The sequence below is a fragment of the Abrus precatorius genome, unplaced genomic scaffold (genome assembly GCF_003935025.1).
Source record: "Abrus precatorius isolate BTA unplaced genomic scaffold, Abrus_2018 Scaffold2, whole genome shotgun sequence".
NCBI classification, from domain to species: domain Eukaryota; kingdom Viridiplantae; phylum Streptophyta; class Magnoliopsida; order Fabales; family Fabaceae; genus Abrus; species Abrus precatorius.
This window is the reverse complement of record NW_020874362.1, coordinates 10,884,816-10,903,066: the sequence shown is the minus strand read 5'-3', so window position 1 is coordinate 10,903,066 and position 18,251 is coordinate 10,884,816. Positions and strand designations below refer to the sequence as shown.

Below are 18,251 nucleotides of genomic sequence, written 5' to 3'. Positions count from 1 at the left end.
AAAATATTTTTCAAAGATATTATAAAAATTGATATATCATAAAATAATTTTAGGCTTAATTAAGTGTTTTGTTCTGACAAAAGTTGCACAAACACTTAATTAAGATACCTAAGTACCACTACGCCAAAAAAGGGTTATGAGAGCAGTTCCGTTTTAAATTAGAGCGCATTTATAACTGTGACATCCTCATTTCTTTATTTGAATAAATATATTTTTATGGCAATTGGAAAATAAATTTAATTATATTCATGGAATTAATGGTAGAATAAAGACAAATATTTATTTTTCCTTCTTATAAAAGTTTCATAAGATTCCAAAAACAGAGTCAAGCTTCCAAGGGTAAAACTTTGAAGTGATCAAATAAAACTTAACTTTACTTCTAGCAGATCATTTAGTTCATTTTGAATATATGTAAATTTTGGATTTCCACTAAGAACATTTTCAAAATATTCGTTACAACCAAAATTTGCTCAAGGATTTAAATTCTAAAATATGACATTAGAGTCATTTACAGACTGTGATCAACACAAATTATAATTAGATAAAACAACACAATTTCTGAAATAGCTTTACTCCCTACAGAGCAGTCTTCCTTCCAATACCCTTGGATTATGATCCTTGGATGGACCCAACACCTTTGTCTCTTCACTTTTATCATCTGAAAATATTAGTAAGGGTGAGTACCTCCCGCACCACTAAATCTCTGGTTAACAAGAGCAAGATAATTACATGTTTATATACATAATGTTAGAAATATTATTTTACATCGATTTGTATCAGCAATGACACTTAATCACTAATCACCATCACAAAGAGGCACACAGGACAAACAATCGATCATGTTCACCACTTTAGATCATGCATCTTTCTACTAATCTGTGTGTCCCAATACATGTATTATACCACGTCAATCGATATGTCACAACACGTGTTCTAATCGCACCCGTCGATGTATTACAACACATATCATAATAATATCAACCTATATGTTACAATGTATATATTACAACTGTACAATCTCTGTACTACTTTATACACATCACACTTTCACATTTTTTTCACATTCACATTCAATGCCCCTAGGATCCCTTGAGGATTTCACAGCTTAGATAGCCGCTGGTTAGCTGCAGCAACACATATACACGTGTGCCTCTCTAGCCCCTTTTAGCAAAAGTATAGTCAGGAGTCTCGTTAAGAAATGAGTGTGTGGCCTGTTAATGCTACCACTTTCAGCAAATCAATGTGCACCCGTTCACACTAAGCATTCACCACCCTTATTTCCTCAAGATTTTCCAAATCTTCTCTAGACTCTATACCCTCAATGTATCTCTAAGCTATCTAAACTCACCACCAACATTTCTCATTCTTTTCCATACCCTTTTATAGGACAACGTGTCATAATACATGAGTCTTGACCAAAAACTTGGTGTATTACAATACATATATTATGAGTACACCCCTTGGGTACCTATATTGCAATCACATCCATTCATCTATCATGACTCTTGTATTATAATCATTTTTTCTAGCATTTCATTTAATTCCTTGGGGTACCTATATTGTAATCACATTCATTCATCTATCATGACTCATGTATTATAATCACTTTTTCCAGCATTTCATTTAATTCATTCACACGTGCGCTCACTGCACTCTGCCACACTCACTGTGAGATTATGATCATGTCATACAAACAACTTTTCCTTTATTCAAGAATATTCAAACACTCTTATTAATAACATGGTTTCACTTATTTGACATACCTAATTATCAAACAACATAAATATATCATGCTTCACCAATTACCATCAATTAATCTCAACATGCCTCAAATGTCGCAACATTCAGCAATTCACAGAACCACCAACCAACTCATTCATTCACAATATTCTAACATTTTTCATTACAACCTAGTTCAACCAATATCCTCATACCACAATCATCAACAAACACTTGACACAGAAAATCCTCAAACAATTCATACATCACACAGATTAATATAATGTGTCGGAGGTCGGACACCTCGAGACTTAGCCCAATCGTACGATTCAACATGCACATCTTTTCAACAATAAAATAAAATCGTCTATCCTAAGGTCTAGCATAATCCATTATTTCAAAAGCATCAAATAGCATATTTCGACCACTCCTATCAGTGTCTACTTAGTAAAATCATATTATTCCTTAAAGACCTTTTTATTTAGAGCCTTTATTACAATTTACATTTATATAGTTATTAAATAGTTAAGGATTCCCCATTTTGAACTACCCAATAGAGGTTAGAGTTTGAGATTTACTCCCCTTACCTTGGAATGAAGACCCTTCACCAAATCCACAATAGAATAGCTCCCTACACAGATTTTCGTCCCTAAAACATGGAAATTCCCATGAGAAACTGAGAATACAAGAAAGAGGGACTAGAAACTGAAAACCCTAACTCAGAAACTTACCTCCAAGCGTCCTAAACTCAATTTCAACCTTCAATCTAGCTTCCAAACGACTTTGGAGGCAATTTAATCGGTAAGAACGGGTTAGGAGTAGAGAGAATCGAAAGGATTTCAAAGGGAGGAATGGGAAAATAAATTTCAGAGGAAACTGCACCCTGGTTTCTGTAGAATCTCGCTACAGCGAGTACACCCCAGAAATACCCACTTAGCCTATTTTCAACCAGTTCAGCACATCTAATCATAATGTACAATCAGTATCCACATTTATCTCATGTATACGCATATGTCCACATCATGCGTTCACACCACTATCTAATAAACATCATCATCATATATTCAAACATACCAACACAAGGAAATTCCCATATATATATATATATATATATATATATATAGTAATTAAAATATTATTACAAAATATGAGGTGTTACTATAACTGCTATAAAATCTCACGCTATCTAATGTGTTAGATTTAAGAGAACATTATTTGAATCGCTCTCAAATGTTAAGATTAGAGAGCGGTTCCACGCGGAACCGCTGTCTAAAGTATGGTTGTTAAGATTAGAAAGCGGTTTCACGCAGAACCGCTCTCCACAATATGGGTGTAAACTGCAAATTTGAAATTTGAAATTTATTTCTTTGCGAGCTTTCTAGATATGTTGCAAACTAAAATTAATTTATTATTATGTTTAAATTTTAATTTATAAGTCTGACATTCAAATTTTTTTTATTTTTATCACAAACCAAAATTGAATCTTGAATTTATACGGTGTGTTAATCAAACAGTCTACATCTGCATGAACCAAACACAAGTAAACAGAGAAAAAGAGAACAAATTAGTAGAATGATTAACCGTTAATAAAGAGAAAAAGAAAGAAAGAAAGAAAGAATGGAGAGAATTGCAAAAAAGGTAGATGTGAAAAAAGAATAATTTATTAGCGCAGAGGAGATGAAGAAAGTATAGAAGACGAAGAGAAGCTATTTACATAAAAGAGATGAATCTATACATATGAAAAAGAACAATTTATTAACGTAGAGGAGATGAAGAGAGCATAAAAAGACGAAGAGAATCTACATATGTAAAAAAGAGACGAAAAGAACTTACAAAAGTAAAAGAGACCAACTTGCAAGATGAAGAACTAATAGATTCATGAGTTGAGCGAGTTTTATTTATAAAAATTAAAGACTTCAGAGAGCCGTTTTCTATTGACCACTCTTAAAGAGTGACTTTAAAGAGCAGTTAATGGAGAACCGCTCTCCAAGAGTGACTTTAAAGAACAATTAATAGAGAATCGCTCTTTAAAGTATAGATGTGAGAGCAATTCAACACTAATCATTCTCTAAATATATTTTTACAGAATGATTTTTACTAACCATTATCTAAGTTAACATTTCAAAAACTTGTTTCTAGCATAGTGTACAAATTGTGCAACTTCTTTAGGGATCAAACAATTAATTAAGAAAAAAAAACATTATATATAAATTAATATAGTTACATGTTATAAAATTATATTAAACATGCTAACATTGATATTTTATTCATCCTTATAAAAGTAGGATAAAAGATAATAAACAATTAAGTAAAATTTTTTATTAGTCAAGAACAAAGCATTATAAAAATAAAATAAAATTATAATACATAACTTTTTTCAACTAAATTTGGTGTATTTGTATTATTTTAAAATAATAATTAGTTAAAATACATATTTAATTCCTATGTTTGACATGTTTACGAATTAGTTCTTATACTTCAAAAAAAATTTATATTTTAGTTTATATATTTTTAAAAAAAGTTTACCTGTTAGTCCATATATTTAAAATAACTAATATTTTTGTTCCTCTAGAAATATTTTATTATGATTTAGTCTCTTTTATTATTAATATCATTATAACAGTTGAGATCAAAATATAACAAAACACTTATATATAAACTAAAATATTACTTTTCAAGGATAAGAACTAATTCGTGAAAGTATATTAATTATTGGAAGTAGATATATAATTTAACTAAATTTTTTTATAGAAATTAAATCTAAATTAATAAATATTTTAGAAACTAAATATTTAATTAAATCCTAAAAAATTAAACAATTGAAATTTACATATATATGAAAAACAAAACACAAAATGTGTCAGTTTGTTGTTTTCTTAGTTAATATGGTATATTAGAATATCAAATGAAATAATTGATATTGGATATTATAAAATTGTAATTTAATATTTTTTAAGTCATGAAATCTAAACTTATGATTATATATGTTACATAAATATATTATTTATTTTTGTTTTATATAACATATTATGTATTAAATAAAATAGATAATGAAATAATTAAAAAAATAATTAAAAATTTAATATACTTATTTTATTGCATAAAAAAATTAAAATTATTAAAAATAAAGTTTACGCTTACAAACTTTTTCTCTAAAAGGTTTGTTATTTTTATATTTAGTCTCTCATTTTATTTTAATCTTTCAAATAAAATATTATAATATATATATATATATATATATATATATAATATTATTATAATTCTTGTTTTTGATTTGATTAGATAACTATTATATATTTTTCATTTATATTTCTTGAATCAAAACTATCTATATTAAATTTATAATATTTAAAAGTATTAAAATAATAATATTTAAGTGAACAAACGTTTTAATCTCTAAAATGTTTGTTATTTTTATATTTAGTCTCTCATTTTATTTTATTTTATAAATAAAATATTATATTATATATTAAAATAGTTAAATTTATAAATTTATTATTTTTAATAAAATATGAAATTAATAATTCAACTATTGATTTAAAAATTATTAATAAATAGATTAAATTATATAAAATTTCATAAAAAACTAAATTTATTATGTATTTTATCGAATTAGTTTATTTTAATGGGCATTATGTTTTTAAAATATAAATAAATATAAAATTTTACATAATTATTTATAAATGTTTAAATTATTTAAAATTTAATATATATAATTAAAAATAATATAAAATATTTATTGAATCAATCAATTTATATTATACAAAAATATTAAATAACATAAATATATAAGTTTAATACATAATGTCATTAGATTCTAATATATATAATATTCTTATAATTCTTGTTTTTTATTTGACTCATCTAAAAATTTTGAGTTTTTTTGTCTATTTAATTTGTATGCCTATTATATATTTTTCTATTTTTTTCTTAAATCGAAACTATATATATTAAACTCACAATATTTAAGATTATTAAAATAATAAAGTTCAAGTGAACTAACTTTTTGTCTCTAAAAGGCTTGTTATTTTTATATTTAGTCTCTCCTTTATTTTAATTTTTCAAATAAAATCTTATAGTATAGGTTTATATCATCTAAATATATATTTTATTTTATATATAAAATAAAAATCTTATTTTTCATTAATAAAAAAACTCTATATATAAAGCTCATAATATTTATAACGATCGGATATAAATAAAAAATAAAAAATACTTTATTAAAAATGTTTAAAAATATTAAAAATGAAAGATTAGATAAAAGAATATAAAAATTTAAGAAAATGTTTTAATCAAGCATAGAATTTATATTTTTATAAAGTAACAGTGAAAGAATAATTTCAGAAAGATTTAACATGCGTTTGATAGAAAAATGTAGAAAGATTAGTTGGTTTGTACTTGGTTTTAAGTGGCACTGCGAGAAGCAGGATCAGAAAAAGAAACAGACAGAAAATGATAGGATAGAACGGTAGCAATGGCATCACTGACGCTACCTTCACTACCAACTTTCCTTTCTTCATCGAACGTTCCCTCTTTTCACTACCATAAGCACTCTCTCTTTAGCAATGGAGCACCATTCACGAGGCTCCGTAATCGTCGAACCTCAGACACAAGCCTTTCTTGTGTTCCCTCCGTGGGAAAGGAAGACACTGACCTGCGTGTCTCTTCTCTCCAGGAAGAGCAACGCCAAGATGAATCAAACCCTCAGGACCTTCAATACGTCGCCCAAATCCAAAACGTAATCTAATTTCCTTTTTCACAATTTCGATTTTCTTCTTCCTTATTGCATTTCCGCGCTCACTTGCAGGTTTTGGAGCTTCTCAGGAAAAACCGGGACATGATCTTCTCCGAGGTAATAATTACCAGTGATTTTACCTTATCCTGTTATTATATTCAATAATTAAAATACATTATATGATTATTTCAAAATTTTATAAATTTTTAAAAATAGATATTGTGATTATTAATAATAAATATTTTATTATATTAAATAAAATTAAATAAAGAGATGAATTTTAAAATACAAAATTATGAAAGATTTAAGTTAATTTTAAATTACAAATAAATACTTAATGTAAAAAAAAAAAACTTGACATGATGAGAAAGTGAATTAACTCTTAAAAGTGCTCATGTTTGAGAAAGCTTCTAAACACACTTTCGTTTAACAGTAGGTACTATCAAATTATATAGAGAAGTTGTTTATTATTATTATTATTATTATTATTATTATTATTATTACTACTACTACTACTAATGAGTGTTGTCTTTGTTGGTGATGATATTTTATGATATGATGCCAATGACCTTGTGAGAGAGGGGATATTGAGTGCGAAGAGGGAGAATTAGTTGTCAAGAGCAAAATAACTAGCGGCCTTTGCCTATATATGAAATGCTTGTTATTAGGACAAGGTACTGACGTTGTGACTTGTGATGATTTCATTATCCTTAAATTTTCTTTTTCAGCTAAATTCTAAAAGGAAATGTACCGAAGCGAAAGGCGGCATCTTAGAATATTTGAGTTGGTGTGTGCTGTTTTTCGGGACAGAATTGCCCAAAATTTTTAATTGAGATTTTGAAAATAAACTTTTTACTTTTTACACACTACTTGTGCTTGCTACACCACTGCATCTCCCAATCATATTTTCTTTACCTATGGTCAATCTAGTGAATTTTTTATCTTACTTCCAGGTCAAATTAACCATAATGATTGAGGACCCCAGAGAAGTTGAGAGAAAAAGATTACTTGGTATTGATGATTCTGATACCCCAACAAGAGATGATCTAGCTGATGCTTTGGAAGAAGTAAGTTTTTCATTCTGTAACCATGATTGTCAAAATTGTGCTTTAGATTTAGAGACAGGCTTTTGAAAACCTTGTTAGGGTTGAATGGGTCAATTTTTAGGGTATTGATGCTTTTGAAAACCTATCCATTAGGGTCCAGCCTGTTTAGAGTTAATTATATAATGTATTATGCACATAATTAATTTGTGGACGGTACTATACTATATTGTATTCCTAGCCAAACAGGATCCATTTTTTCTAATCTCTCTCTATTTTACACAACCAAACTTAGCATTATAACCTCAAGTAAATCTCAAATGATGTATTTTTTGATTTTTTTGCCTTTACTGTTCATGACTGTGGTCTATGTTTTGAAGAAACCACTATTGTTGTCTGCCCGAGCAACTCCTCTAGCACTAGCATCATAAATTGTATTTTTGTTATCATCAATGAAAAAGAAGCTTCCTGATAGTTTCATTACCTTCTATTTATGTCTTTGGTAGCTTCTAGTTCTCCGTTATGTTTCTAAACCCAAAATGTTAAGAATTAGTGTATTCAACCGTTTATTTTCTAAAATGCTATCTTGTGTAATTGTGTAAGGTGACCTGACCTTGGCTTTTTAAGTTGATTGCTGATTTTAGAAATTAAAATAATGACTTTGCATTTACTAGGTCAATGAAGGAAAAATTCCAAAGAATAGAGCTGCTCTCCAGATGCTTGCTGAGGAATTGGCTTCATGGCCTAATCTAGAGGTATGATTGAATTTGAATATGTAATAATTTCTGCTTCCACATGCATAAAGTCTTGAATGTGTTTAAGAGGTTGGTGATTGCTTTGTGTTTATGAAGTTTGAGCTTTACTCTGTGTCAACTTCCTTGTTTTGTTTTGTGCAGGTTTTATTTCTTTAATATCTTGTTATGTGGATCAAAACAGTAATTGTATTTTAAGGTGAACTTGTGCTCTAACCGAAAAGGAAGAAGTTTTAAGATATTACGTCTGGTTCTATATATTGCTTCATAATAATGTTACATGACCTGGATATCAATTTCAGTAGATATCTTATTTGTGAGTCTTAGTTGTTTAGTGAAATTATAGTCACTCTTTTCTTTTTGATATAATGTTAAAGTTTTTAGGAAGTCATACCAAGTTTTTACACTATTATTGAAATTTCATGCAGTCACATCAGTAAAAGAGTTTGACTTTTCAAGTAGAACTTTTCATGATCCAATTTATTTAAATATTTAATAATGTGGTGTCAACATATGATTTCATGATACTAAAATAAAAAGTTACGTTGACAATGGATAAAATTGAACTATATTATATAGGCAGTATTAAAAAAACTGGGCCTAGCTCTCACAAATTAGCTCATAGGAGGAGCTTTGCTTAAGCTTTATAAGGAGTATTTTGGATCTATTCCTAGTCCATGTGAGATATTTTAACAAACCCCCTCATGCCTAGGACAGGACATTTGGTGGGTGAAATTTGTTAAACTGAAGAGTGACTTAACAAGATTTGATATTTGTCAGTGGCCTAATTGGACTGGACATTTGTGGGTAGCTCAACATGTAAATACTGTGGGTACAGGTCAGCATGAGTCAAATCGAGTTCATGTGGGTTTTGGACATACAGCTGGGTCTCAAAATTGAGGGGGTTCAACACCCACATTTTCTACATGTGATGGAAAAGATGTTAGGAAGGGAAGTGGTGAACGTAGCAGAGGTCTTAGACACCTCTCTTACCAAGAGATGATGGATAGGAAGGCTAAGGGATTGTGTTTTGCGTGTGGAGAGAAGTATCATCTCCCGCATTGGTGCCCTGAGAAGCAATTTAGATTTCTGGTCCTTGGAGATGATGAGATTATTAATGAAGAAGGGGAGATAATAGCAATTGGAGTAGATGAGGTTGAAGATGATGAAGCACTTGAATGCAAGGCCATGGGTCTTTGTGGGGTCACTAGTGATTTATTACAAGGAGTGAGGACTATGAAAATGGAAGGTAGGCTCAAGGGAATTACTGTTTTAATTATGGTGGACAGCGGTGCTACGCATAATTTTATCTCACCGCAAGTGACTGCTGCTCTGGAACTTCCTGTAACTCCTACTCGAGATATGAGTATTTGCCTTGGTGATGGGCATAAGGTTGTCACATGGGGTAAGTGCTCTAATGTCAGAGTTAAAATTGGTGGTATTGAGATCATTATTGATGCAGATGTTGGATTTGGGAGGGTTGGATGTTGATATTAGGGGTATCTTGGTTGAAGGATTTGGGAAAAGTGGAAATGATTGGGGCGAGATGACTGTCATTTTATAGTGGTGATAAACCACGCAGAGGAAGTAATTACAGCAGTGACCTAGCATCATTTTATACTTCATTGAAATAAGTTAGTGGAAAGGAGTGTGGAGACTGGTACCAAGCTGAAACTGAAATTCTGACAGATGATGAAAATGCTCTAAATTCTGTTCAACAGCAAGAACTTGCTAATGTTCTTAATGAATTTCCTGAGGTGATGGGGTTACCACCAAAGAGGGAAGTTGAGCATGTGATTGAGTTGCAGTCCAGAGGTGAACCTGTGAGTGAAAGGCCTTATCATTATCCTCATTTGCATAAGAATGAGATAGAAAAACAGGTTGCAGGATTATTACAGCTGGGGGTGATTTGACATAGCTCAAGTTCTTTTTCTAGTCCAGTAATTTTGGTAAAAAAGAAAGAATTCTCATGGTGCATGTGTTGATTATTGGGCCATGAACAAGGTGACTATTCTGTATAAGTATCCTATTCTTGTAGTGGATGAGCTATTAGATGAGCTGAATGGGGCTTGCTACTTTTCAAAATTGGATTCAAAGTCTGGATATCATCAAATTCAGGCGAGAGAGGAAGACTTTCATAAACAGCATTTAGGACTTATGAAGGACATTATTAGTACCTATTTATGCCTTTTGGTTTCCGATCTATAACAAACCAGATTTTTAAGTCATTTTTAAGGAAGTTTGTGCTGGTATTTTTTTATGACATCCTTGTGTACAGTAGAGACTGGCAGACACATTTATCACATCTTCAACAGGTGTTCCAGAGTAATCACTTTGTAGCCAACCAAAAGAAATGCACTTTTGGGAGGCAGCAAGTAGAGTATTTGGATCATGTGATCTCAGGATTAGGAGTTACACTGAATCTTGCATAGGCGAGAAGTGTGCGGGAATGCCAATTCCACATAATGTCAAAGGTGTGAGGGGTAATTTGGGTTTGACTGAATATTATACCAAATTTATTCAGGTATATGGAAAATTAGCTTAGCCATCAACTGAACTAACTAAGAAGGAAGGACTGCATTGGAGTTTGGAGGCATTTAAATTTTATTCCATTGCTTCTAAACATAGTAGTCAATCCCGGATAGCGGCGCGGAGCGGCCGACCTCAAAAACGCTATAGCGGCATAGCGGATAGCGGGATGACCGCTATTTTAGGTATTATAAATATACTCATAAACTCATAAATTAAATTACACACATATATATATATGCTTAGATGTCAATAACAAGTAACAACAAAATATAAAAATAAATTTAACTAACTAAATTTAAGTCTCTAATGCTTAGATGTTTAAAAATACTAAGTATTCAATTCAAATACAAATATTTTAATAATTATCATCATCTTCATCTCCAAGATTTGCAATGTCCTCTTCATTTTCACTTTCATCACTACTTTTGTAAAGAACCTCCTCCTCCTCCTCATCCTCTTTTTCAGTGTCTTCGTCATCACATTCTTCTTCTTCTTCTTCTTCTTGTACAATTTCTTTCCCTTTTCCCTTAGATTTAGATGAAGAAGCAATTGTAGTTGTCTTGGATTTTGATTTAGCTTGTTGCCTAGTGTAGGTTATAGGCTCACTAGCCCCAATTGCATTAGCAACAGCTCCCCAAGTCAAGTTATCATCATCAAACACTAATTCATCTACAGCATCTTCATCATCTCCAGCTATTCCTTCTAGCAACCAATTATTACTATCATCAACATCCTTTAAGATAATAGGATCCACCACGTCAGAACACTCAAAACGTTCATTAAGAGCTTGGTTATATTTAATAAAAACCAAGTCTTGTAACCTTTGATGCTCAAGTCTGCTTCTCTTTTTAGAATGAATCTATTTTACCATAAAAAAAAAATATTAGATTTTCACTTTTCATAAAAGAACTTTAAATTGAGGATTCAGATATTTACTTACGTGCTCAAAAGTACTCCAATTTCGTTCACATCCAGATGAACTACAAGTCAAACTCAACACTCTAATAGCAATATTTTGTAAATGTGGTGTACGTACTCCATAATTCTTCCACCATTCAGCTGCAAGTTATGCATCAACTTATTAACCTTTTGTGTTATATCTACATAATTACATTACAATAAAAAAATTAAACAAATCTCTTACCAGGAGCCATTGTAGCCCTTTGTCTTTTTGCTCCACTTAAACCAAAGAGACCTTCAGCTCTTCTATATGTTGACAATTGAACTGTAACATTGTCTACATCATCTTCACTTGTACATAGCCTCTCAATACATTTATACAAGCCTTCCACAACTTCAGGATCATTCTCAATTTGTTTATTGCTATAAAAAAATTGAGGATTCAGATAATAACCTGCAGCATGTAATGGATGATGAAGTTGACACTCCCATCTTCTATCAATTATAGCAAAAATCTCCTTATATTTGTCTACATTTCCTTTGAATGCATTTTGAATGCTTTCTTTAGCTCTATCAATTGCCTCATATATATAACCCATTGCAGGCTTTCTTTCATTATCAACAAGTCTCAAAACTTGCACAAGTGGCCCCATAGCCTTAAGACAGAAAACCACATCATTCCAAAAAGAAGGCATAAGTACAGTGTCTGTTGCCCTTTTTCCTTTAGCTTCTTTGGCTGTTTTGGACTTTAACCACTCATCGGAAGTGAACATTTTTCTAATGTTGTTTTTTTTATTATGCAACCTTTGTAATGTGAGGAATGTTGTGGCAAACCTTGTCACTCCATATCTAACCAATTCAGCTTTATTGGTGAACTTCCTCATAATATTCAAAGTCAATGAATGATTATAAATAAAACCCACAAGAGTAACTCCCCTTTGGATTGTTCTCTTGACTCTAGGTATTTTTTCAATGTCTTCTAATATCAAGTCAATACAGTGTGCAGCGCATGGAGTCCAAAACAAATGTGGTCTTTTAGCTTGCAACAACTTACCTAAAATTAAATTGCATAGTCTAAAATTAGAAACTAATAAAATAATTAGTAACTGAAATTAATATAGGGAGTTAAGAATAATTCTTACCGGCTAATACATAATTACTTCCATTATCAGTAACTACTTGCACAACATTTTTCTCTCCAATCTCTTCAACAAAGCTATCCAAGAGCTCAAACAACTTTTCTCCAGTTTTCATATAAGCAGATGCATCAATGCTCTTTACAAACATAGAACCAGTTGGACAATTTACTAAGAAATTGATCAATGTTCTATTTTTTTTATCCGTCCACGCATCTGACATAATTGAACATCCACATTTTTCTCTTTCTTCTTCACGACTTTTCAACATTTCCTTTGTATACTCTAACTCCTTTTTAAGAAGAGGAACTCTACACTCATGATAACTAGGAGGCTTTAGATGTGGACCATAGTTTCCAATAGCTTCAACCATTAATTTGAAACTTTTTGAGCGCACAACGTTGAAAGCAATTCCATTCCTACAAAGGAATCGCTCTATGTATTGAACTGTTCTTGCTCTTGCCTCTTTGACACAAGCATCATTTATACTTGTTTGTCTTTTTGATTTTGCTAATTTGATGCTTGTTTCTGGACTCTTTAACCATAATAAATCCAATGGGCCCTTGACATTTTTTCCTTTTTTGGTGGCATTACAACCACTAACATAAACTGATGCAACACTTGAGGTTGCAGGTCGTTTTCCACTACGAATATTTTGAATTTCTTGCACCTCTTCTTCATCATCATCATCTTCATCATGCTGAAGTAAATATACCTCTTTTTCAATTCTCTTCTTCTCATGAGCTGCTATTAGTGTTTCTTTTATTTCTTTGGGAATCCTTGGACACTTATCAACATCTCCCTTCACTCCCATTTGGTGCCTCTTTGCTCGGGTAATACCGCCTGTAGTCGTTTTTCCACAAAAGTCACAAGTAACAGACTTTTTATTATTTATGTCTTTCAAACTATTCCATTGCCAACCTATATCCAAATTATTTCCTGAAGGCTTCACTAATGCACAGGATGAAATTGAAACAGAGCCGGTTCCTTGTGACAAATTGGGAGGAGTAGCCATTACTTCTTTAAGCTTTGAAATTTCGAACAGAAAATAATAGAAGAATCAAAATAGAGAAGAGAAAAAAAAAACAGAGAAAAATATAGGAAAAAAAAATGTTCAGTACCGGAAAGTTCGCCGGAAGTCTGCCGGAGTTGGAGAAGATGACCGGAAAGTTGTGCTGACCTTGAAGAAGATGAGAAGAGATGAAGAAAATGACTCAAAATAATTTGGGTCACCTTAGAAGCTTGCCGGAGACGAAGAAGATGACCGGAAAATCAAGTGGAAGTCTCGCCGGAAAAACAGAGCACAGCGAACAGAGGATGACCAGAAAACCGAGAACAGAGGAGAGAGAAACGAGAACAGAGGAGAGAGAACCGAGAACAAAGGAGAGAGAACCGACGGGAGAAGAGAGGAGAGCAGACTGATGGAGGCTAGGGTTGAAGAAGATGATTCAGAAAAATAAGGGGGGGTCGAAATTCCAAAATTGCCCCCCCTTAAAGGGCCCTAACGGTAAAAGATGAGGGGCAAAAAGGGGAAACGCGCGAGAATGAGATAGCGGCCGCTCCAGCCGCTATTTTCGGTGTTTTCCGCCGCGAATCGCGGCGCGACAGCCGCTACTGTGAAACGCGACGCGACAGCGTCGCCGTCGCGGGAAAGGGCCGCTTCGCCCCGCTCCGCCGCGATTGCGGCCGCTATTTCCGCTATTGACTACTATGCTTCTAAAGGAATTTCATTCTACTCCTATGGATGGACATTCTGGGTCTTTGAGAACTTATAGAAGGATAGCAGGGAACCTTTTTGGTTTGGTATGAAGAAAACAATTCAAGAATTTGTGAAGGCATGTAACGTTTGCCAACCTCAAAAGCATTCAGCCACTTCGCCATATGGTTGTTACAACCATTGCCGATTCCAATTCAGATTTGGGAAAATATTTCCCTTGAGTTCATTACAGGCCTTTATGATGCTATTTTTATGCTGGTTGACTGCCTGTTGATGTATGCTTATTTTATTCTACTTAAGCATCCTTGTACAGCAAGCACTGTTGCTGCTGTGTTCGCTTGTGAAGTGGTTTGATTACATGGTATCCTACATTCAATTCTTAGTGACCGACACCCACTGTTTATCAGTATATTTTGGCAGGAGTTATTTAGAGTACAAGGAACGGTGTTAAAAATGTCATCCTCTTATCACCCTGAAACGGATGGATAAGCTGAAGTGATCAATAGATGTTTAGAGACATATTTATGATGTTTTACTTCAGAACAATCCAGAAGTTGGTCAGATTGGGTACCCTGGGCAGAATTCTGGTATAATACCATGTTTTACATTACGAGCATGACACCATTTGAAGTTGTCTACGGCAGAAAACCTCCCTCCATGCTGCGATTTCTTCCCAGAGAAACTACAGTTGAAATTGTAGCAAGACTGCAAGAGGACTATAGGACATAGATGAAGCCTTGTTGCAGTTGAAGTGTAATTTGAATAAAGCACAGGACCCAATGATGAAGTATGCAGACAAAGGGCTAAAAATGCAGAGTTTTGAAGTGGGTGAGTGGGTGGTTTTTCTCAAATTACGACCACATACGCAACAATTTGTGGCACATCAAATCAATCAAAAGTTGGCACCCAGATTTTATGGTCCTAATATACTAGAAAGATTGGGAAATGTAGCCCATACATTACAGTTACCACCTTCTTCTAAGGTTTACCCGGTGTTTCATGTATCACAACTAAAGAAGGCTATTGGAGACTATATTTCGGAGGTTAATCTACCAGTTGAGTTGGAAGTGGAATCTGGATAATATGGAACCTAAGATTATATTGGTCAGCCAAAACATTGCCCACAATGGCATCCAAAATAGACAGCTTTTAGTGCAATGGAAAGGATTGACTATTGAGGATGCTACATCCTACAAGGGCAGATGAGTTGAACTTGTGCTGTCAGTTTCCTTCTTTCAGCCTTACAGACAAGGCTGTTTTTTCAGAGGCATGTGATAGAGTACTGGACCAGAATGTGGGTTTAAATGGTGTAAGGCCCAGGATTTGGAAAATGCATGCCTGTAAAAAAAACAAAACTAGCAAGGTGAGAGAGGGAGGAGAATGCTGAGTTGGCAAGTTCGTTAGAGGAGTAGGGAATATTGGCAATTTGGGAGAACAGTGGTGAGTTAGTTATGCATTTGTTTTTTATGTTTGGAAAGAGAAATTCTATTTTCCCTCAGGAGCTTCTGTTCTGGGTGCTGTAAGAGCTCAGGGTCATTTCTTTTTGATTCATAGTAAATTTCTCCCATCAGTTTTGTTTTATAAACTCTCTCACACAAATTCCTCTTGTGAATGAAATGTTACTAGATAACTAAATGTATTAATCTCTATGTTATTGATAGTTAACTGCTGTTTGTGGCAAGTCCATTCTTTGTGAAGTTATGATTGCATGCTTGCAATTTCCTTCTCAGAGGGTGAGAATAATTGTGATTCTTATGTCTCTGTTCCTAGCATAATCATGAATATCAATTTCAGGTCAATTGTCGCGGAATAATGGGTCACCTTTATAAACTATTGTAATTTGCAAAATCTAATTTTGATTTAGTAAAGCAAATGCTTTTGGGCTATCTTGCTATTTTCCTTTTTTATGTTTGACGTATTTGATTTTTATGATGTAGTTATTTAGATTGTTCTTATGCTATGTAATTCCAAATTGAAACTTCAAAGTTTGCTGCTTTGTCTTGAACTAATTGTTTATTTCCTTTCATTCTTTTCCTGTGATATATTGTATAATTGTATTAGTACCATCAGATATATGAATTTGCTGATTATGAAGATACTTTTCTTTGAAAATGAATGCTCTATCAGTTATGGCTATTTCTTATATTTTACTTTTAAAATTTGATAGGCTGAAGCGCCAAAGAAAAAGCCCAGCAAATCTCTCTATGCAAAAGCCACAGACACGGGAATCGATCCTGAAGTTGCTGCAAAGAAACTGAACGTTGATTGGGATTCTGCTGCTGAAATTGAAGAGACAAATGTTGACAATGAGACAGAAGTGCCTTCAGTGGTGGTCAGTTCCTAACCTGCTGCTGAGATAATTTGTGATTCTTTTGTTTTTCTTGTTTGGTTTGGTCGGCCACCATGCCTGTTCCTATTTGAATTATGATGCCATATTTATGATAAAGGAATTTGGTGCAGCTATAAACTTATATGAAATCATTAGATTATTTCAAGTATGTGCCTCTATTTTTTCATTTGTGATAGAGTTAAACGATTTAAAACACAGATTATTACTCATCATACATGTGCTGATTTGCTCCTTTTGTAAATAATGACGTTCTTTGTATAAATATCTAGCTGGGTTGGTTGATTACACACTTAAGGTATGTTTGGGAGTTGGGTGTTGAAAGGGAAGGGAAGGAAAAGGAAATTTTTCATTTTCAATGAGCATTATCTACTTTCATATAATATTTTGAAATAAAAGAAATAAAATGCTAGATTAATATAAACTTAATGTTTGAATCCTTTATATAATTTTATTAACATTATATAACTATCTTAATTTAAAAAGAAAATATTTGTTCTTTACTCAACTTTTTATTCAAATTTCAATTCCCGAACATAACATCGGTGTTTCATGTCAAACACTCCTCTAATTCCATATGATATTAGTGGTTTAATGATCCACACCAAACGGATTCCTATGTCAAATTCCTAGGTCAAGTGAAGCCACTAACTGATTACTGACCGTGGTAGATGTAAACGTCCTATAGTGTGATTTTGTGATACCCATTAATTACTCTATATTTGCTACGAGTTTTAAAAATTAAATAAGAAGTTTCTATTATTTATCTTTGGGTACTTTTTTTTCTTTTTGTTATGATCGACCCTTTAAACTGAAAATGTTATTTCCCTTGCAGGGCTATGGAGCACTATACTTGGTTACGGCTTTGCCTGTTATTATAGGCATTTCAGTGGTTTTGATCTTGTTTTACAATTCCCTCCAGTAGGAACTGGCATTCTACTCAAATTCAGTGTATAACATTACACAGTATTGAAATCAATATATCACAATGTTCAGCTAACGTCGTTAGACTAACTATATATCAAAATTAATCGTTCGGGAAAGATGCTTATGGTATTGATAGAAAAGCCAATGCTTGTTGCCATTGATAGTTTATATCTTACCTAATGAATGCTCGTCCATATTAATTATTCATAATGGTTGACGCAACATTTTTCGTATGCTACCATGACCCCACGTATGGCCTCTCTCTCTCTCTCTCTCTCTTTAACGCCAGCACGTTTGGTGATTATTCTGGTGTCTCGCTTGTTTTTAACTTTTTATCATGTCGTGCATACGATATTTATATAAATAAAAAGAGGCAGTTGACCATTATCATATTTTTACTATACGAGAAATCAAAATATTTTCATGGGAAAAATATATACTTC

General features: G+C 32.5%; 1 protein-coding gene across 1 annotated transcript; it reads left to right on the top strand.

Moving 5' to 3' along the window:
- Positions 1 to 6,098: 6,098 nt before the first annotated feature.
- On the top strand, positions 6,099 to 17,973 carry LOC113858084 (ycf3-interacting protein 1, chloroplastic). Its single transcript, XM_027490539.1, has 6 exons — positions 6,099 to 6,457; positions 6,527 to 6,571; positions 7,408 to 7,521; positions 8,172 to 8,252; positions 16,702 to 16,866; positions 17,717 to 17,973. The coding sequence occupies exons 1-6, from the start codon at positions 6,194 to 6,196 to the stop codon at positions 17,804 to 17,806; spliced, it is 759 nt and encodes a 252-aa protein (XP_027346340.1). The 5' UTR covers positions 6,099 to 6,193; the 3' UTR covers positions 17,807 to 17,973.
- Positions 17,974 to 18,251: the final 278 nt, after the last annotated feature.